The sequence below is a fragment of the Corvus kubaryi genome, unplaced genomic scaffold (genome assembly GCF_017639235.1).
Source record: "Corvus kubaryi isolate FWS band 111438036 unplaced genomic scaffold, C.kubaryi_AGA036_p1.0 split3-131, whole genome shotgun sequence".
NCBI classification, from domain to species: Eukaryota; Metazoa; Chordata; class Aves; order Passeriformes; family Corvidae; genus Corvus; species Corvus kubaryi.
Window position 1 is genome coordinate 199214 of NW_024582083.1, and position 22592 is coordinate 221805.

The 22592-nt window shown below is 38.0% G+C and overlaps 1 protein-coding gene across 1 annotated transcript; it reads left to right on the top strand.

Annotated features, from left to right (window-relative positions):
• The first annotated feature begins 1050 nt into the window (after positions 1–1050).
• Positions 1051–18986, top strand: TMA16 (translation machinery associated 16 homolog). The gene is made up of 7 exons (XM_042014851.1): positions 1051–1135; positions 2313–2425; positions 9663–9700; positions 10485–10569; positions 11694–11842; positions 17226–17268; positions 18621–18986. Exons 1-7 carry the CDS (start codon positions 1133–1135, stop codon positions 18790–18792), a joined length of 603 nt encoding a protein of 200 aa, XP_041870785.1. The 5' UTR covers positions 1051–1132; the 3' UTR covers positions 18793–18986.
• The last annotated feature ends 3606 nt before the right edge of the window (positions 18987–22592 follow it).

Consider the following 22592-nt stretch of genomic DNA (forward strand, 5'->3'; position numbering starts at 1 on the left):
TTTCCTGTCTGTGACTGCTACATCCTAAATTATTAGATTAAAAATCAAAATTGCTACTGTCACTGCCTCCTGTAGCAGTTCTGTAAAACTCTGAAATAGTTTTATTGCAAGCGCACAAATAGGTGATGTTCCAATACAAGCTGAATGAAGACGTTGCTTTAGATAATCCCACTTTCCTTATATATGTTTTTAGGAAAAGATTTGGGGGCTTGCTGTTTAGGGACGATCTTTAAAATTAATAGGTTTCTTTATACATTATAAGAGTTATCGGTGTCTGAAGAGCAAAAAGTATTAACACCTTAAGCTGGTGTCTCCTTTGAGCCTGTGATGCCTGGAGCTGTACAGTCACAACTGCTTTTCTACAGGCCCATAGTGTAGGTGATGATCTGCTTTGAGGTGTCACAGGAGTGCTGGTGACAGAGATGGGGTTGGTTTTTTTCTGTTTTGGTGATGTCTGCCTGTCGGAGTGTTATGCTCTCCTGTAACTCTCCTGTAACTTTACGTTTTGATTTTGGACTTTCCAGAAGTAGAGGTTGTTTCTTTCTCTTACCAAGGGAAAGGTTGGTTTTCTCATACAGGTTGTCACCTTTTTCTTGACTTTGTTCCATTTTCTTCAGCTCAGTAAAGCTCCTTCTTTGCATAGGCACCAGTTGTGGAATTTCTTCCTCATAATGACCACCAGGTTCTTGGACTACTTCTACTTTTTCTTTTATCTCAAGCTCATGGGTAGCAGTAGCAGCCCCATCAATTTCAGTAGCCAAAGTGATTTGGCCTGAATCGAGCTTTTTAGCTGCGTTTTTTGGTTTCCTTTTTTTCCCCTTGAGACAGAGCAACGCCTCTCTGTCAAGCTCACGGATGGTGGGGATATTTGCAGTAAAAGTCGAAGCGCAACTGATTCCAGTGTTTTGAGGGGAAGAATTTTTACACATTTCCAGCTGCTGTCAAGGTACTATACAGCTTTCATTCCGGTGTGGCCGCACCCGCACGCTCTCACCGGGAGCTCGCTGCCCTGGGCGCAGCCAGCCCCGCTCGGGGCGAGTGGCAGCCGCGGAACGCCCGGCGCGCCGCCCGCGCCGCCCGCCCGGAGCGCTGAGGCTGCTGCACCGCCGTGCCGGAAGGAGGCTCGCTCGCCATGGTGCGTGCGGCGGGGTCGGGATGGAAATGGGGACAGGGACAGGGACAGGGGTGCGGCTCCCGCAGCCTCGCCTTCTGGGGACGGCGGTGGCTGCTCACGCGGTGCTCCCGGGCCCTTCATTCCCCCCGGGAGCGGCCCCACCGCGTCCCTGGAGAGGCCTCGGGAGTCTGCGGCGGGTCCCCTGGCGGGCTGGCGGCCCTCTGGGCCGATACCGGCGGTGACCCGACCTTGCGTTTAGAAACTGCTGCATTTCTTCCCGGAGGGGTTCGCGTCCTTCTGGGCCTTTCCGACAGGGCGGCCGCGGGGCGGGGGCAGCGGGGCCGGCAGCGCCGGGGGCTCCGGAGGACGGGCGGGGGGAGGCGCGGTCCGTGTAGGGAGCAGGTGCGAGGTGCCGCCGCCTGAGATTTGCCGAGGTATTCACACTAGTTCTGTCTTTGACATCACCTGTTTTTTCGCAGCTCTAAGCCCTGATGCGATCACACAGAATTGGATGTACTAAAGCCTCCGTTTGTTGATGGCCATTTGTTGTGATGCAGGAAAGCCTTTAAGGTGTTTGTTTTGCACGCAGTTAAATAGCATATTATTTCATAAAGCCTTTCAGTTCTGTTCAAACACTTTTTTACCAGAAAGTAGCATAACTTAGAGTAGTATTATCGAACTTTTGAAATTCTTGAGTACTATTCCCTCTCTGTGCAGTATGAAGGGGTAGAGAAGGAAAGCGCGTGTCTGCTCCCTGGTGTGAGGCATTCCAATGATATCTTGGGAAGAACAAGAAAATCCCTTTTGTTGTGTTGTACAAGTTACATGTGGCCCTTGTCAGAAACCCAGATGCAACAATCTGATAGAAGCTTGAACGGGGACATTTACTGCAAAGGTACAGAGAAGTAATCTTAGTTTCCTAGCTGCAGAGTTCTACAAAGTAGGTAGTTTGACAGCAGTCACTATGTAAGATTTCTCACAGCATTTACTGTACTCTAGTGGTTTTGTTACAGCATGTACAGACTTCAAGTAATTTTATTATTGAAGTGGGTGAAATTGATAATGTGCTACTGGAAGTTAAGGACTTTCTGAGATAGCAGGGCATGACCTTTTAAGTCTTTACCATTCTGTATTTCTGTCTTCCTTTTCATACTTTACTCAGCCTTATTAGTGCATAGTATCTTTGATTTCTTTTCAGCCAAAGTTACGAAAACCTCAAGGAGGGAAGCAAGAGAAAAAAGTTATCCATCCGTACAGCAGAAAAGCTGCACAGCTTGCAAGGGAAGTGCACAAACAGGAAAAGAAAGAAAAGTAAGTTGATTGCATGTAGTGGACATGGACTGTTATGCTGATATAATCATAAGATAACAGAAAGGCCTGTATAACTTAGTACTGCCGCTGGGCCATGTGAAGTGACAGGTTGCATGCATTAAATCAGGTTATACAAAGTCTGTAGTTCTGCTGCTTCAGTTCCGGTGTTGTTCTTACAAGTCAGATTTCTTGCCTTTGATAGTCTGAATAGCACGATGCTGGTGATTTCACATGAAGGTAAGTCACCTAGTTTGGCTTTACTTCAAGTTCGGTAAGAATCCTGCTTAGGGTCTAACTGCTTCTGCTGAAAGGCTGAGTTAATAGAAAAGAAAACTCAGAAGCCTTCCTGCAGGAGACTTCTGAGTCAGACTGTACAGTTAACTCCTCTTTCGTGGTTTTCTGCTGTTCCATGGCAAGTTTGTTTTTCTGCTTTTAAGTTTTACTTCCCCCTTCCACAGAGGGAAAAGACAGCTGGTGAAGACTGTCCTTTATTTTACATTATCTCATCTTTCTTGTTGTTATGCATAAATATGTTTATTTAGGAAGTTACTAAAACATTTTCAGTCTAAGTATAATATAGCACTATATAAACTGTATAATGCCATATAAATTGTAGGGTCTGGACAGTGTGAGCTGAGCCCAAATACCCGTTTGTCTGAAGGTGTTAAATTGGAAGCTCCTGGTCCAGAGACTGTGCAGTTTTATTGTTGGGTTTGATGTACAGCCTTATCCACGGCAGTTGCACTGTTGCTTTAACTAGAAAGGGGGCCTTTGCTACCACAGCTGGGTCATGTAGCCTTCAGCAGAGCTGCTGCAAGAATTCACAAGTAGCATGTGTTGAGGATTGGGCAGTTTCCTAATATGCAAGAAGTCTTCCCTGTTGCTTCGTATTTTTTCTGTGCTCTCTGACTGTATGTTTTGATTGGAAGTTTTTATTGGAGATTATTTTCCTACTGCTAAATTGACCACTTTGTCCCTTACCTCTTTCACCTTGTGTCCTAGCAGCCACTCACAGCTCTTAATCACAAGAGATGACTTAATCTTACTTGATTCTTAGTGCTTGCATTTGTGATTTCGTCACATGGAAAAACGTGCACAAGAAAACTTAGTTTTAGAGGGAGCGATACTTACTGATTGTTCATTATGACATGGCACACTCAAATCTTTTAGTGATGGTCTCCTGTGGTTAGAGTTACGCTGATACCAAGACCTGTGCTGATGTTTCTTTTTGGAGTGATACTTTTTGTTGCAACAGCAAAAAGTTGAAAGGCCTTGCTGAAGCTGAGGTAGACAATAGCCACTGCTCTCCCCTCACCCCTCCAGGCAGTTGTTTCATCATAGAAGGCAATCAGGTTGGTCAAACATGCCTTACCTTTAGTAACTCCATGCCAACTACTCCTGATCACCTCCTTGTCCTCTGCGTCGATAGAGATTCCTCCAGAATGAGGTGCTCTGTTGCCTATGCAGTGATTTAGGTGGGGCTGACTGGCTAGTAGTTCCCTGGGTTCTCCTTCCTGCCCTCTTGGAAGACCGGGGTGACATTTGTTTACTTCCAGTCCTCAGGCACCGCTCCTCATCTCCACAACCTTTCAAAGATAATTGTGAGCCGTCTAGCCATGGTGTCTGCCACCTTCCTTGGCACTTGTGGATGCATCCCTCAGGGCCCATGGCTTTGTGGATATCAGGTTTACCTTGGTGTTCTCTAACCCAGTCCTCCTTGACCAAGGGAAAGTATTCCTTCTAACATTCCTTAATCCTGGTCTGCTGAGTCAGAGCTCCCTGAGGGCTGCTCTTGGCAGTGGAGGCCCGTGCAAAGAAGGTGTTCAGTATTTCTGCCTTCTCTGTGTCCTGTTACCAGGGTCCCCCTCAATTCAGTAACAGGCCCACATTACCCTTAGTTTTCCTTTGGTTACTGATGTGTTTGAAGAAGCCCTATCCTTGCTATTTCAATCTAGGCTGATTGTAGAAGATGTAGCCTTTCATTTTGCATAGGGAAACTATTCCACCAAGAATAGTGTGTCAGTTTTGACCATCCAAAGCATATTTTGATAGCAAAATGATCGTATATTTTTCATCTTTTTTCTTAAATAAATAAGATCTCTACATCTTACGCTTCTGGGGCCTAAACAGTTAACTAACGTTGTTCACAGATCTGCACTTTGTAGATCACTTTCGTTGTGGTGTTCTAAAAATACATCTAAAAATTAGTTGCGTTGAAAACATCCTCCAATTGTCTATATTCTATTTTCTCTATTGTCTTGGCTTGAAGAACAATTTAATTGGAAAGACATGAATAATGTGTATTTTTTTACTTTCCGTAGTGTTTTTAAGAGACTCGTTAAGGGTTCCAATTTCTTTTGAATCTCTATTATCTAAATGATCAGCTTGGTAAATGTTTTTTTAAATATTGGTAATTACATATGTGTTAAACTTTTTATTGTAATTACTTAGCTTTCAGTTTCTGTAATAAAATGCTGAGGTTTGGATTCATTTTGTATAGGTCTGAAAAAGACAAATTTCTGATGCTGTTGATAGAGGAAAGCTTTCCACTCCTACACTCTCAGGAAAAAGAAATAGCTCATACCAGTTTTGTTCATTCGCATTGCTTCTGCAAGTCTATTAAATGTTTTTAAACAATTTTCGAAATTACTTCTATTGAATGACAGCCTTTTTCTCTGGTTGGAAGGTTAATACATCTTTTGGTGGTAAATAGGAGAAGCTGCCTTGTAATCTCTGCAGAATTTTCTTCCTTCGTCCCATCTACAAATCTGGTATTTTTTTGGCCATGCTTGTTATTGTGTAGAAGTAAGTTGTTTGAAGTATGAATAGGACACCAAACTGGAAACAGAATGCTCAATATGATCTCACCAGGCCTGAGTAAAGGGGTCATTTCTCTGTACAGGCTCATGCATTTCTGCAGAATGGATAAACTGGATTAGAGTAGTCAGTGAATGTTGGAAGTCCATAAAGTTTATCTGTATTATTTTTATTAAGCTGTGGATTTCCTTGCCAAAAGATGCTCTAATTGTGGCTGGCTAAATTTGTGAAGTAATACTTTTTGAACATATGTACATTTGATCTGTTGATTACTATTTAATACAAAGGTATTACCTTGGATGTAGGAAGGCCTTGAATGGCATGTTACTGGAGGATGAGAATGTCTTTTATAGAAGTATCAGTCAATGATTTTGGTTTTGTGTGGTTTGTTTCTTTTTGTTTTGCTTGTTTTGGTTGGTTTTTGTTGTTATTTTTTTTCCTTTGGTACTTGTCTGGAGACAGGATTCAGGACTGGAGACAGTTTAGGCTTTTATTTACTTATTAACTTTCCTACAGGATGGAGAAAAAAGAAATAACTGCTGTGAATGTTCCTTTTTATGTTATACAGGAAGGAAAATTGCATTAAGTTATGAGATGCATATTCCGGTATCTTTTGCCCAAACTAGATAAAATAAAAGACATTATCCACAAGGAATTTCAACACTTTAAATGCAGCACTGGGAAAAAGGAGGGAGCAATTCTGCATTAAGTTGCAGAAGTCTTTTACAGCCTCCATTGTCCACTCTTCACTGCAAGCATTCATAACGAAATATGACAGCAGTTATAAGTTTACTGTTCAGAAACTGTGACTGCACTATGAAAGACCAACCCTTAACCATAATAAGAGGAGACAGACCAATTGCTTTTAGAAAATTGGCTACAATCTTAAGTCATCTTGTTCACTTGAATTACACCTTTTGCTTGCCTGCATCCCTCTCCTCTCAGTTCTCTTCAAGGTCTAACGAGCAGCAACAACTTCCAGTGTATTACTACCAGTTTATTCTCTCTTAATCTACATGCAAGTCCTTATTCCTTTAGGCAGCTTGTTTGATCTGTTAAATAATTACATGGCTGTTCTCATGAGACAGCAATAGCTGCCTCACTGGCAGTAGCAGAACACTGACTTTTCTACACTTAAGGAAACCAGACCATAGTGGGAAATTCATGGAACTTCTGTAGTAGTGATGAACCAACACCAGTCATCTTTTGCCTGCAACTGCAGAAATACCTATCTGGTTTTGGTAGCTAAAGCAAACCTAACACTCGATTATTTTATCTGTCATTTTCCCCCCCGAGTCAAAATAGACCCTTTCTATTGTGCATGCATTATAAATTTCTCAGGAGTCAGTGCATTTTCGTTACAAATAATCCTGTCTAAAACTGACATGCTCTGAGATATGAGAGCTAAGGATTTTTTACAGTGATGGGGCGTGAAGTTACCTTTGGGAGTAAGCAATAACCTTACAATGTCTCCTGGTATAGCTCTTTGTTTGGTTGGTTTTCCTTGGGTTTTCCCTTGTCTAACCTCCTAATCTCTCTTGGCCCACTATGCTTCTACTTGCATTCTGGCAGCAGTGATGCTATGTGACATGCTCTTGCAGATTCTTCATGAGGAACTGAAAAAATGTTAGCTTTTAAAATCATTTATTTTGCTTATAGAAATAAATGAAGCAAAAGAGAAAAAAATTAATTCTTGTTGGTGCCTTAGGATTTTAGCTTTTATATTTTTCATATCCTGTAATGCTTTAGTATGTAAGTCTAAAACTCCATATAGCCTGTTAGCTACTGTTCTCCCATTTTGGTCAGAGAAAACAGATCCTTTCTAGGCCTGAAACTCAAGGGCACCTTACTGTCTCAGGCCCCAAAATATGTAAACAAAAATGAATTAAGGGGTGAAAAAACTTGGGGTAGTGACTTCATTATGTGAAATTGTAATTGGAGAATTAACCCCTGATATGCAAATGGACCAAACCTACGAAAATATGAAAACCCATGACTCGGTTGTCCATTTTGGGTGTAGCCCCGGAGGGTTTTGACTGCTCAAGGTGTACCTGAAGGCCCTTCAATAAATATACCTGCTTTTATTCTCTTGTCTAGCCTCTTTTTTTAGGTAGCCCCATCAAGGCATCATTGTAGAGGGATTTTCATATGGAAAATGCTTAACCCAGCTAACAAAAACAGACATGTATGGAATATTATGAAAGGTATTTAGCAGTCTGAAACAATGAAATACGTCTTATCAACCATTAATTTTTCTTTCTTTCTTAGTGAATAGCCTGTCTTAGTTTTCAGAGCCATAGGTGGCATTTGTATGTGTGGATGTTACCAGGGAAAAATACTGAGTTTGTAAACTGATTTGGGAAATACTTACTCATTGTTAGTATTTAGAGTAGAACAGTTGAATACAATATCACAGATAAAGATCTGCTGAAGGAACAGGTAGAATTTACTTTTTAAGTACCTAGTAGACATCAAGAAAGCTACTTATTTTTATTAGTAATCAGTGCCTAAGCAGAGGATTTCTGGGAGGTGGGAGAAGGAGAAAATCATCAAGAGACAACAGCCTGCCACAAGATTGTATCCTTGTCCTTCCCCTGAGCAAAAGCTATTACTCATTGTGTGGAAGGAGATGAGAGGAAGTTTCTTTGACTCACCTGATTTGATTAGCCTCACTGCTAACACTATTGTCTTGTAGCAGTCACTGAGGTGAGGTTTTTGTGAAAAGTACAATAAGGAAACATCCAGGCCTATCATTCATTATTTCTCATACTGAAAGTAGTTGTGTGCACCAGGAGACTGAAGGTTTTTCTTCCATAAGAAAATGGTGGTTCTATACTTTGCTGCATTGATAAATAAATGTTTTAGTGACCCTAGCAGGTGCAAATGGCAATCTGTAGTATTTCAGAACATAGATGCATGACATGATTCTGTTTAGGCAGCTTTTCTTGATGTCTGGCAGTGTTGCCATGCAGGGTTCCCAGCAGGGATTGCTGATGTGGAGTTCCACTGAAGCAGAGTATGTGTCCTTTTCTTGGACAGTTACCATCCAAAGCTCCCTGCTGTAAGTCCTCTGAGAATAAAAGCCTGCCCAGCTTTTATTGAAGGCTTTTTCTGCACATGCTGGGGTATCCATAGCAGGAAAAATTTCTTGAATATGTTAGTGGAATTCTTAGCAGCTCCCGCATGCTGTGCGTTTGCTTTTACATGGCTTTTAGACAGTCTTCAGAGGATGAAGTACTTCTTGAAAAAGCTGATATTTATTTAAATAATGTAGGTTTGTGGACAAGTGACACAATATGTTTGTCTCTGGAAAGTAAGGGTTTATCTTTTGATCCCAGATTTTGTGATAGGTGACAGGCTGTGCTCTGAGTTAGTTCAGTTAGCTCGAAAATGCTCATTAAATTTTATTGAGTAAAAGGAATTTAATAAAGGAGCACAGTAGCTCTGAACTGTGGTGACTTTTAGCATTATTTATTCTTCGTCAATTATATCCTTTATGATTTATTTAACCTGTTACCAATTTGCCTATTTTATAATAAAAAGTCAGTTCTATCAGAGGTCCTTGATTATATACACTGAATATACATAGCTAAGATATTTTTTCCAGTGACAAATTTCATACTTACCCCAACAATGTCTTATTTTCCTTTCTGGAAACAACAGAACATTGCAACATCCTTTGATGCAGATCGAATCTGACACCTTGAGGAGAAAAGAGCATAAGGCACAGGATATCCTGTTGGAGAACTTGTCTCTTTTCAGAACTCCTAATTAGGAGAACAGTTAATCCCAAATAAAATTGTGTACATACATCCCATAGAGTACAGCAGACCTTGAGTATTTTGCCAGAGATTGAGGTGGAGTTAAAAGTACTATGAGATAGAGTTGGGGGTTTTTTTCATCTTTTTTAATAATGTTGTTAACTTTGGTTTCTTAACACATTAACTTTTACTGTTCACTAAGCACAAACTTTAATTATTTTAAGTTTTTAGGCAATAGAATGGTATTTTTCACATTGCATGCTTGATTTGCAAGAGTGCAGTGCAGTGAAATCTCCAAACTCATTAAATGTGCCAGAAGAATATCAGAAATACTCAGTGAAATTGTGACAATGCAGCTCTTTGGTGAAATTCCTTTCGTTGTGCTCTGAAAAAAATGTTGCGTCCTTATTTCTTCCAAGAAACTGTTAAGACTAATAGGTAAACTGGACAAATTTCAGATAGTAGTTTTACCAAAAAGTAGATGTTTTGGGTGAAACAGGATAAGTTTTACATTGTTTGGAATTTGTCAAATATTTCCATTTGAAATTTTACCTTGACTTTCATTGTGACTGAAAAAACCCACTTTTTGAGAATAAAATTGAGGTCATTATTTATATGGTACTCATTCCTGGCTAACATATCTGGTTTTTCTCTGCTAGGTTGAAGACTGACAAAGCTTTACGTTTAAGTATTATTGGTAAGCAGAAACTTCTATTACCGAGTACGGTATTCAGCTTCTTAGTAGAGAGTCTAAGTTTTATCAACTTTTTAGATGTCCACTTAGATTTTTTTTCTCTATAATCTGATTCTGCAATCTTCAAATAGACTTGGTTGAAATACTGAAATACCTGACGTCTACTTAATACATACAGGATTGAATTTGGGGCTGAGCATAGCTAATCTTTAGTCACTGTGCCCAACAAAAGGGTAATATAGACCAAATTAGTGTTTTGTACATCTGTACACATATTTATTGTATTTGGCCTCCATGCTTTCTATAATTGCTTGTAAAAGAAGATGATATATGTAGGTTAAAAGACACATTATGCTAGCAAGTAAGTTCAAAACTTTGAGACACAACCTGGAATATTTTTCTCTTTCATATGATTTATCTGCACCTTTTCAATTTGATCTGTTTAAAAATTGTGATGATCAGAACTCTTACTCAGCCATTGTGTTGGTTTTTTCCCCTTTATTAGTTTCCTTCCTAAGCAGTTGATATAGTGATATTTTAATTAATTTCCAGTAAAACAAAGCTTAATGTATTTTTTTTTCCTGTGGAAGGTATAAAATAAATCTGAAATCATGTGGGAATGTTTCTATTGCAGCTACCTTCATATCTGGTCCCCACAGTATCAGAGTCTATGATGCCATTCAAAATCTTGAAAAATGGGGGGGCATTTAAAAAACATTGAGAAACTTTAATCTGTATTGATGCTACAGTGGTGATGTAATCATTAATGTTAAGTTTATTCTTGTAGGAGAAAAACTGCAATGGTTTCAGAGTCACCTTGACCCCAGTAAAATCGAGTACACAAAGAAGGAAGCTGGCGAGCTAATTGAAAAGTAAGACTGGTGTTAAAAACAAGATTTAAAAGCTTGACTTGTCTTTAAAAATAATGTTCTTAGTATAAGATCTGCAAAGTGATGATGACTCAGAGGAGGACTTTTTATATATTGCTTTTTATAATATCACGTAGTTGATTTTGTTACCACTGACATATATTGAGAAATGTGTATAGTCATACTAGAATTATTCAAATAAGTCATGTGTTACAGTTTCTTTTTTTAAATCATTGAAGTATATCCCTAGTTTTGTAGTGTGTGGAGGACTGTAAATGATTTGGACAGTAGTAATCACATGCATTTGCTTGTTGCATTATTCTGTGACACCTGAATGCACAGTTTTCACACTACTTACTCCTTTAGTCTCCGATTTTCATCACTGAGAAGATTAAACACTAGTCAGGTGGGTCAATTTGTAGGGCAGGAACTACCAAATTTTAATCTGATGAGAAAAAACTCAGTTATTTCTTCACTACTGTTCTGTTATTTCTTCACTTCTTCAATGCCTGTGGCTTGTCACCGTTTCTCACCTGCTAGCTAAATAACGTGGGATACACACGTATTCTTAGCCAGGTGTATTGTATCAGTTTCCTTTAGAAGCTCTGACATATTTCCTACACTGTTCATGAGCAGCATGTTCTACATGCTCATCAATGCTAGTGATATTTCAAAGACAATGAAAGCTTACTCTTGGGATTTGAGTTGGAAGTTTGCAAAGAGATGTAGAACACATGCCAAAGAAGAATTTTGCTTTAGAAGATACAACTGAGGTGGTGAAATCCAGCAATTAAAAGTTTGGAATTTAACTCACTCAGATTAAACATGGGTCTTCCAGAGCAGGTGAATTATAATAATGAGGTAGTTTTGTTTTATGCAAACATAGTTAAAGAAAAAAAGGCAAATTAAAAAAAAGTTCTTCTGGAAGCCACGTGTGATTTAAAGGAAGTTCCAAATGGAGCTTCCACTTTGAAGATCAAAGTAGTTGTTCAAGTCTAAGAAATATCTCAAATTTAGAAAATAAATTAGGAAATAAATACAATTAGTAAAATAATTTATCAGAGTAATTCTGTTTTGCAATTTTTTGCATGACTGCATCTGGCTATAATGCATTTTATTTCTTTCAGTTACATGTGTCGATTCAATGCTGAATTGGAGCAGATTGAATTACAAAACAGTATTAAAGGCAGACAAGGAAGACAGCATGGTTCACGGGAAACTGTCATCAAGCAGACAATAGAACGTGAAAGACAACTCTATGAGGGCTATGGAATAGGTATGTAAATGCATTAGAAAGAATTCTGTGCTCACACCTGCTCACAAGGCCAGAATCTAGGCAAACTTTCTAGGCATTGTCCTTATTTTTCTCTTTAACGAAATTAACTAAGTGCTAGGTGCTTATGCCTTGCAGAGTTGTTTGGGAGGAGGGGCAGGGTGAAGAAAAGGAGGAAAAAAGATTGTGGAGGTCTGACATATATTCTGCTTTTGTCTCTGTGCATCTTTGCTAGTACTGTCTTTCCAGTGCAGGCATACATAACCTATTTTTGAAACTAAAGTGAGCTTTTAATGCAGCTGTCTTGAATACAAACTGTTCAGCAGCTTGTTTGGACCTTCATTTGACAGCTGGAACTAGGCTGAAGGGAAGCAGCAATAGTTTGGTGAAATAAGGAAGAAAGACAAAGGGATAAAGAAAGTGCAAAAAGTGAAGAGTTGTTTTGAGGATAGTCAAGCAGTGAAGTGTGTGTGTTTTGGTTTAACCAATGATATACATGTTGAAGCTGAGTGGTGAACTTGGCTTTAATGCTAAAGTATTATCTAGTCATAATCAGTCCTTCTAATAGTAAAAGTATGTCATGGAAGACATGAAAAATCAACATTATTTTGTAGTTAGGATACAAAGCACAGCAAGGTTTGGGTTGTGTATCATATTCCCCTGTCAGCTGTCCCTGCTGTGTCCCCTCCCAGCTCCTGGTGCAAGCCCAGCTCAGGAATAATGAATACATCCTGTTTTCATTGACACTGTTTCCAGCACTAATCTACAACACAGCCCTGTACTAGCTACTGTGAAGAAAATTAACTCTACCCCAGCAAAATCAGCACACCCTGATATGTATTGTACAAATAAAGAAAAAATTATTATTAATGACTTTAAAATTTGCCAGTGCAGCCTGCAGAGGCAGAGAAATTTAGGAATATCTGTATGACTTCATGTGTAATCTTTGATTTCTTAGAAGGAGGGGAAAAAAAGTAATAGGAAAATAGATGCTGTGATTGTCATCAAATAGCTCAGTTGTAGAAAGTATTCATTTTGTTTTTTGCTTTTAAGTTTTAGTTCTTTTTTTCCTTACTGCTTTGTGGAAAACTGACAGAAAAAAGCAGTAGGGCTAGAGAAAAAGATGGCAAATGCACAAGCACAACATAAAAATAATGAAGAAGCTAGAAATATTGTAGGCAGAATTGGAGGTTATTATAGAATTAGTAAGTAAAGCATTCAGAGAGCACAGTGCAACTTCACATATTAAATACACTTTCAAATCATTCATTATTTGTTATCACAGCTGCTGCAGGTTTTGCTGTCTGTCTAGGACAGTGTTCATTTAGAGAAAATAGTTGCTGCTAAGTACTATAGCAACTAAATACTGTAATTACAGATGGGCATAAATGGAAATCAGCTGGAAACAGTGCTTTTATGCCTCTAGCTCATTATTAATCCTGGAAGCTTTAGTGTGTGGAGCTTCTATAACTGACTTAGATTTGTTGGGCTCCCCCCCACCCCCCCATTCTTGAACTCAGTTATTTCTTGTATGTGTGTGCATTTGCTATGAAGAGACTGCATAATATGTATTCTTTTCATTTAGGGAAGTCTACTAAAATTGGATGCAGTCTCTTTATATCATAGAATCAATTAAGTTGGAAAAGACTTCCAAGATTGTTAAGTCCAACCTTTGACCAAACACCACTGTGTCAACTAAGTGCACCACCATGTCAACTTAATAGCACCAAGTGCCACATCCAGTCATTTCTTGAACACTTCCTGGGCTGCTGATTCCTCCGCCACTTCCTTGGGCAGCTCGTTCCAATGCTTAACCACCCTTTCAGTGAAAAAACATCTGTCCTGATGTCCAGCATGAATCTTCCCTGGGTGTAGCTTGAGGGCATTTCCTCTTATCCTGTCAAAGATACATGTAAATGAAAAACTAATTCTTTATAAAATGTAAAAATTTGTTTACAAAAGTGGTAGGCATCCTAAAATACATAAATTTTAGTCTTTTTTAAACAAACAGTAGCTATACAGGGAACATTATCAGTGAGATTGTTGAGGTTTAGCAGCTCCTTGTCCTTACTCCTCAAATATATCTACCATAGTTTTACTGCAGTTTTCTTCCTCTTGTTTTCATTTTTGTGTTTGCGTTTTTTGTTTAATCTGGTCTTACATGTTTATAGCAAAGCTGTTGAAAGGCAATGCTAGATATTTATCTATTTATTTGTAACCCAGAGTTAGCATGCTTTCAGTGGAAAAGCATCATAATTACTTCATCTGAATATCATCCATTTTTGATAATTTGCTTCTAATTACCTTGCATGTTCTCTCAGATGCATAATATTAATTTTGGGGGAAAGTGGCTTTTAAAACTAAATACCTTTATTAGTTAGTTCTGGAGGCTTCACATTACAGGGAAATCAATTTAATTCAGATGAAAGCTGTATCATTTCCATGTATCTGCTAATGTAATTTCTGTTACTGTTTGTTAGCTTCTGTTTTCTGTAGTGAACATTATTGTACAACTGAACGGTTCTTTGCCTAAAGAGCATCTACATTTTCCTTCTTTTTAACAGGCTGTTTGTTCTTCCTCAAAAGAAAGAAAAGTAGAACTGTCTGAAAGGGTCAGAAACATTAAAAAATGTTTACTTAAATCTTTCACTGTGCCTTGTTAGGACTACCAAAAAACAGAGGCTAGACAAAATTAAGAGAATAAAAGCAGTTACATTTATGGAAGGGCCTTCAGGTACATTAGGGCAGACGAAGCCCACCCAGGGGCTACACCCGAAATGGACGATGGGGTCACGGGTTTCCATACTTCTGTAAGTTTGGTTCATTTGCATATCGGGGGTTAATTCTCCAATTACAGCTTCAGGCCGTGAAGTCACTTAACCCCAGGTTTGCTGCCCCTCAACTCACTTTTGTTTACATTTCTCAGGGCCTGAGACAGTAAGGTGTCCTTGAGTTTCAGGCCTAGAGAGGAATTGTTTTGTCTGACCAAAATGGGAGAGCAGTAGCTAAAACTGTATAGGGAGTTTAGAGTCATACACTAAAGAATTACAGGATTACAGATAGATGAAAAATATAGAAGCTAAAATCCTAAGGCATCATCACTGCTGTTTTGCTAAAGCACATAAATTGCTGAATACTTAAGTCTTAGAAAGGCCAGACAATAATCTACTCCCCCTAAATACTGTCTTCATTTCTTTCCCACTAACTCCTGCGCCGTATTTCTTACATTTTTTTCTATCTTTAGTTCAGAAAAACATGTTCCTGTGACTTCACATTTTAAAGCAAATGAAGGAGTTCACAAGCAGCAGCAAAAACCATGGCATCAGTGCATGCTAAGGAGATGCAGCTGAGTTGGACAAGAGTTATTAATCCAGCATAATTTAGAAAATCAGTTACTGTGCTGTATATAGTTTATTTCTACACACAGTTCTAATCTTAATCTGGCAACTCAGTAGTTTTTATTGTGTAACATATTGCAAACACACACGTAAGTGCAGATTAAAAATTTTGCCACTGCCAAAGCAGTAAAGATGAATTCAGTGCCAAATCTTGGTTTGTCACAGAATTTTCTCTCTTTAGAGTGCCTGCTTTCTCATGATGTTGGTGAGCCCTGGATGATGGGCTAGATAAAACTGTTAGAATATTCCCTTTGGAAAAGATCCTGCATGACTTAAACCCATTAAATGTTGAAAAAAAAAAAAAGAGAGAGAAAAGCAAGTGAAAGGGCTGGATTTGAAAGTCTTGTCATTTAGTCCTGGTTTGTCTGACAAGAACACTGAACTGTATGTTGAATCAGTGCTTTGATAAAAGGAACAAATACAAATCTCAGCGTGGTGCCACTTCTGCCAAACCACTGTTTACATCACTACATGCACTACTAGAGGCAAACGGAGTAGCATTGATTGCATCTTGTAAAATACCTGGGAGAAGGGAAGAACTTCTTTCTCTTGTGGAAGCTTGGATGTTCCAGCGTTTGGCACTGTGCTTGCCATGAGTGCAATTCAAGGGACTGCAAAGAAAGCAAGAGCAACCATGGCTTTGTTTCAAGGCTTTATTGAGAAGGATGGACCTAACGTGGCATGGATGTTTATTGAAACCAAGGAATCAGCAGACTAAAAAAGCATTAGGGTAAATGTTTCTTTGCCTTGCCCTGCTCAGCTGTGAGCAGTATCACCTCCTCTGTTTACCGAGAAGCAGTCTGCAGAAATCACTGTAATTGTTATCAAAACATTTTGCACGTTCTATTGTTCTTCAACTGGTAACTTTATAACCAAGTGTGAAAGGAGGGAATAGGTTTCTGAATAGTAAGGACTGCCTGGCCACAAAGATAAATGACAGAGGTATCATCATCCTACGTTTTGTAGGAGCAGAATCATCCATAATCCTGCATTGATAGCATGATCTCATTTATTACTCTAAGACTTGAGAAAATTAATAGATGAACAAAGGCAGAACTGTTTGTTCAAGGACAATGTAAAAGTTGCTGAAATGTCACCATTTTAAGAGGTAAAATAAAGTGGATTTAATGTTACAGAGGTAGAAAACATCTGTCTTGTTGAGAAACCTGCTGGCTGTGAAATCTGTCCAGTTCATAGACAGTAATGAGGTGTTCTATACTGTGGAAAGATGTCAAGGCTCCTAAGGCATAAATCTCCATAAATTAGTGGTGATATTAAACATGGGCCGCTTGCAACACTGCAGGACCGACCAAGAAAAGAATGACACTGAATTGAGGCAAAGCAGCTTTGGCATCCTATGTAAAAATCTGCCTAAATTTATATGTTACACATCTAATGGGAAGATTTTGGCTACTCCAGGAGGAAAAAAGCAAAATGGTCTGTCCCACAGGTCTCAATACAAAACATTTGCCTTTCTTTTTACTACCAAAGGTAGTACAGATTTATCATGAGTATATGTACTTATTTCTGTTAATGGGGAAGACTGAAAACTTCCAGTCATTAAAATTATTGGTGTTTGTTTCTGTTCAACCAAGATGAACATGAACTACTGAGAGGAGACAGATGCCAACAGTCTCTATAAGTGTTCTGTTGCATTTACTGCAGTATTTAAAAGGCATTTTCAGTAACTGGAATGTTAGTTTCTCTGTGTTCAGTACTTTATGTTATGGCCAGGCCCTGAAGGTGAGGGTAACTGAGATTCTTGCTGATAGATCTCTTGGGGCAGATTAGAGTGAAACAACACTTAATGAGTGGTGGTTTTGTATATATATGTATGGCAGGTTTCTTTTAGAACAATTTGGTTGCAATGGAAAGGAGGTATGTAGCCATTTTGGTTAGAGGCCATTTAGCTCACATTTCTTCCTTTGAAATGAAACTCACTTGAATAATGTAACAGATCTAATAGAAATTAATTTCTTTCCTATTAGAAATCCCAGACATTATGAACAGAAAGCATCTTAAATTTTTCAGGTAATTTTTTTTTATTATCACTAATAATCTGTTTATGCAAAATAGTGTTTCTGAAGTTCACCTGTTGTATGTCTCTTTTCATAAAAAAAGGAACTGATGCAAAACTGCCAAGGAATTTGTCATTTGAAAAAGCAGAATAGGTATGGCATTACTATTTTGGCATTTCGTAGCTGTTACAAGCTAAACACTGGTGATAGTTATTAATTAAAATATTGGAAGATTTAGAGTCAACGGTTAGAATGCCATTTATTTAACTTAAGTAACTTTTTTTCTCATTATCTTAGATAATATTTTACCTAAAATGCTGACCTCAGCTGTTCACAGTAATTTTGGTATTGTGCATGTACTAGTTGAAAATCTTCAATGAATGTACAACTTGCATGCAGTTAAAAGATCCGGGAGCTGTGAAACTGGCTCATCTGGGCCAGCATGTTGGTATGTCCTGGCAATAGACTGCATGAACATTTTTGCTGACAGCTCTATCAAATGAAATACATGAAAAAAAAAAATATAAGAATGCTTATGTTGCAAAGAATGATATATCACTGACTCCCAGGGGTGGTATGTAGCCAGAAGGCATACATACAGGATGTTGGAATAAAGCCAGAAATCCCAAAGAAAGACTGTTGTATTTATAAATATGCAATTGACTTCTTGAACTGGGACATCAGATAGGAGTGTTGTTGTATTGCCTTGGTAGAGCAAAAACATATCTTACAATTGGCAAACACTGTCTTTGCCCTTGGGAAAAATTATCCATGAAGTGCACTTACTATAATCAAGAAAGCATTCTATTAAGTGAGTACTGGGTTTGACGTATGTTTAAAACAACCTTTTCTCCTTCATCCAGCCTTTGGAAATAACACACTGACCATGTGAATTAATGCTAACGAACACTTTGTGTTCTCTTGAAGTCAGTCATACAACGTGTTAACATTTACCATAAATCATGAGGGACTCATGTACACGTGATATTACATATGTAAATCAAGCATCCAGATGAAGAAACTCTTCTGACCTGCTTTTCTGTTGCTTACCAGACTGCAAGTTGAATGAGACAAACCTAAAAGCAGGTGGCCAAAAGTAACTGAGGATACAATAAGTCTGTGGGAATAAAGTGAACAATATATTTTTGTTTCAGAATATCACATCTGAAAGTACGTATTTCTTCATAGAGAAATTACAGCTTCTGTAGTGTACAAAATCAGGTGAAATCTGTGGTGCTTATTCCTACCACAGTAGGAGAGAGGATAACTTAGAAAAGCAGCCTCACTGAGGATATGTGAGTTAACTCTGCCATTCCTTCCTTTCTGTTGGTAATTGGTTTTCATTAGTTTTTTTCTCTCTCTAAGAGAATGGGATGGTGATCTGAGGAAACTCCCAAACATCAAAATGAAAAAGCTCTCAGCTAGGGATGCTGCCTGCAGTCATCCTGAGGTGATAGATGAAGAAGCAAAAGAAGACTTGAATGAAGGAGAAGAGGTGGGCCCTAAGGAGCACCAGCTGATTCAAGAGCTGAAATAGTGAAACAAATTGTAAGAAACATATTTTAATTATCACTGGAAACAAAAATAAAATTTAACTATATTTCTGAAGGCTTTGCTAGTTGCTTTTTTTATGATTTGTGTACCTGTGGTAAAGAGTAAACATTATTACTGGGTAAAGCTGTATATTTTTGGATAAAAATTTTTTACTATAAATAAATACTTAAAATCTTACTTGTGTAAGTTTATATCTTGAAATCCCAACTAGATGAGTACCTTTTCTCTGCCTAGATTCAGACTGGAATACTCTGTGGTCAGAAATCCTTACCTTTTTGTGGTAATTGCAATAATCTGCTAAACATGAGGAGCTCTTCTCTTGTACCGTCTTTTCTTTGAGAGTCTATGTCAGGATCATAGCTGGAAATGCTTCAATAAGATAAGGTATTTTATGTTTTGTCAAGAGATTTTGAAAGAGTTGCTGTCCTCAGCAATCTCTATTGCAGAATTCAGATCAAAAGCCATTCAAAGTCCCTACAGTCTGTTTTTAAATTTATCTTAGTCCATATTCTTTTTCCAACCCGTCTGTTGAGAATTAAATTGAAGCTGCTCAGGACTTTTCAATAGCAGGCTTGCTTTATGAAGCAACTCTTTAGATGCTTTTAAATGTGTCTTTCAGGGAAGTTCGTAGCAGATCATCACTTTAAAAGCTGTAAAGTGAATAAAAATCAGAGGAAGAAAGGGCAAGGGCAAAACTAGGGATAATTTCACAGCAGGCACTAAGTAGGAGATCTCACTGTATATTAGGTTGTCTGGGCACAGAAGTCACAGTTCAGCTGAACTGTTTGCACACATGGTAGTAGTCACAGCTCAGATGCCTGTAAATTATGTGGAAATAATTGTTCCTGGTGGATGATCTTTCTAATATGTGATCCCTAGTACACTTCTGTGTGCTAAACAATCAAGTCTTTGTCATAGTAAATAGTTTCGTGGGTTTCCCAGATTTCCTTTACAGACATCCAGGTGTGTATTTTCATAGCTGTGCAGCAAGAGTTACTGATGAGTGTTAAGTCTGTTATTATGTATATTAAGTTCTTCCCTCTTTACAAATGGGCTTGTGCTATCCTTTCACGTTTTAGGAAACCAATCTGTTTAGGTTATACAGAATTAACAATTGTCCTTAAATTAATCTAAAGAGAAACCTGAATAAATTTAACAGACTTGGAGCATGGGTGGGTGATCTAATTCATCTTCAGGAAGACTGCAAGTCATAAACCTGACTCTGTGTCTTACCCTCTGACACCAGGCACATCTCCAGGCCATCACATCATTGCTTTGTGCTTGTGTTTGAGAGATAAGTGTGCTAAAGTTCAGGGCAGGGCTTTGATATTTTTATGTCTTTGTTAAATTGAGCTGGGTGGTGGAATTTATCTTGTTTTGATTTATAAAACTTGAGGTGTTAAACTGTGGTAGAAACTCAGCCAGGATAATTGGACTGAATTAAAATTGTGTATGTGGTTGTTTCAGTGCTCTGACAGATTTTGCCTTTTAAAAGTTCATTTTGAATTCTTGCTTGTATACAAAGTCTGATGTTTGAAATTGCAAGTAGAAACATTGAGTCACTTTCCCATGACATTCTGTAAAATACGGATCGAAAATGAGCAGATAATAACTGGAAGGTGTCATAGTAATTACAGTATATTAGGCTGACATCCTGGTGAATGCTTCAAAAAGATTGTCATGCAAAGTTATGAAGAATGATATATTCTATATTCCTTGAAACAAACCGGTAATAAGATGTTTTAAAAATGTGGTTAATGTGATAGTCAAATATTTGAAATTATGGTTTTTTTAACACTTTTCATTCAGACCACAAGAACATGTTTATAGATCAGACCTTTTTGACTTTGTGGATTTTCTCCCTTGAAATCCATATATTCATTGCTTGTTTAGCTGGCTTTTAAACTCTTTTGTTAACCTACTGCACAAGTAATGAAAAAACAGTGTCTGCATGTGAACTTTTTACACGGAATTATCAGAAAAAATCATATGTAGCTGTCAGGTATTCATATTTGAATTGCAAATAATCTAGGCTTAAACTGATGATGTGCAAGACCAATTTCTCAGATGAGCTGTTGCAGAATACTAATGTGGCAGTGGGAAAGAACAAAAACCCCCAAAGCCATGTATGTATGTATGTATGTATGTATTTATTTATAATTTCTGTGCTGAGAGATTTTTGTCCTGGCAGAACTGGAGTGGGGGGCACGTAGAGAGAGTTTTTTGCCTCACAGATGAGCTGCTGGAATCTCTTCAATTAATTTCATAAACCAGTCATGCTTTATAGCCAGCTATTAGAGTTTTGTATGTTGATGAGTTTCTTCCCTACAGGTGAAAAAAAGACGAATGCTCTCAGGAGTTCTGAATTGTTACTCTGTTTCTTTAAAATCTAGAAAGTAGATGCTGGTAACAGTGGGAATGCGAAATGGTTATGTGATGTTCTCTGTTCTCACAAAGGTGCTGTGGAGAATACCTTAAAATTCTGTTGTTTTGGAGCTAAGGATTTCAGATTTTAATGTTTAGTTCTGTGTTATAATTCTCTGTAATTTACAGGTCTTTTTTTCTAGTAAAGGATTAATTTTAGAGATTTCTTGATTCTAACTTGTCAGGTACTGTTTTGTAATGTTCCTGTGTTTTTTTAGTTTTCAACTCAAAGCTGTAACAGTTAAAATTCATGTTTCTTTAATTATCAGAGCTCATATTAAATATACAACACTTCAAACAAAAAAGTAATATTTTTACACATAAAGTCACTTTCATATAAGAAGAGGGTTTTTTAGTGTACTTTCCAATTCGTTGCAGTGTTCTTACTAGGTTATACTTTTAGTTCAGCCAACCTTGGAGTAGAGCTAAGACTTCTCTAAGGAACTGGCAGAATTACATTCAAACTTTCAGTAGCAGCTGAATTGTTAGTTGTGAAACATACCCTATTGATGGTCTCAGCTGGAAAGAACCAGCTGACTGTAAGTCCAGTAGAAATAATTACTTTTTTCTTTCATAGTAAACAAATCAAATGTGATTTAAGAAAAAGAAAAACCAAAGCCAAGCAGAAGATGCTGATGTTCTGAAAGCTGGTTCTAGGCAGGAAATGTAAATTAATTAATTTACAATTCTTTAGCATTGGAAACAAATTAAGCCATTCATAAGGGAATATACTTATAGAGTGTCATGATTTTTTGTTTGTCTTTCAGTGCAATAGCATATTTACTCATCTCTGTGATTACACTGCCATATGTGAGGACAGAGTCTGGGGATCAAAAACGTGTATATTAGAGTTTAACTTTTTTTAAAATGGGGTTTGCTAGACACCTGGCAGATAGGAAAGGGTAGTAAAAAAAATTTTTTTTTTTCTCATCAGAAGAAGTTCTCTGCTTAAGGAACCTTCCAGGTTTAGTTTTCTAATAAAGGACAATAAAATGCCTGCAGTACAGAATTATGTCAAATTGGCTTCTTCGGTCAGTCTCAGAATGATACAATGCATACATTATCTTTCTATCTTATAGCTCTTTCAAGAGTAAAAATTCATTATAGTTGGATTCCAGGCTTCCCCAAAAGAAGTGTTTCAGAAGGTAAGAGACTTTGCTCATGCGGTGTTGTGATTTATGCACTACAGTTTAAGCTGTTGTCTTAAAAACAGCTGGTAAGGTCCTGTGAGAGTTCCTGTAATGAAACTGAAAATAAGCTGATGGTGATATACTTACCATAGTGGTCCTGTAATCAACTTCCCTAAGCCTTGACTGCTGGATTGGAAATACTGTCCAATTTCATTAAAATGGAGGGTGT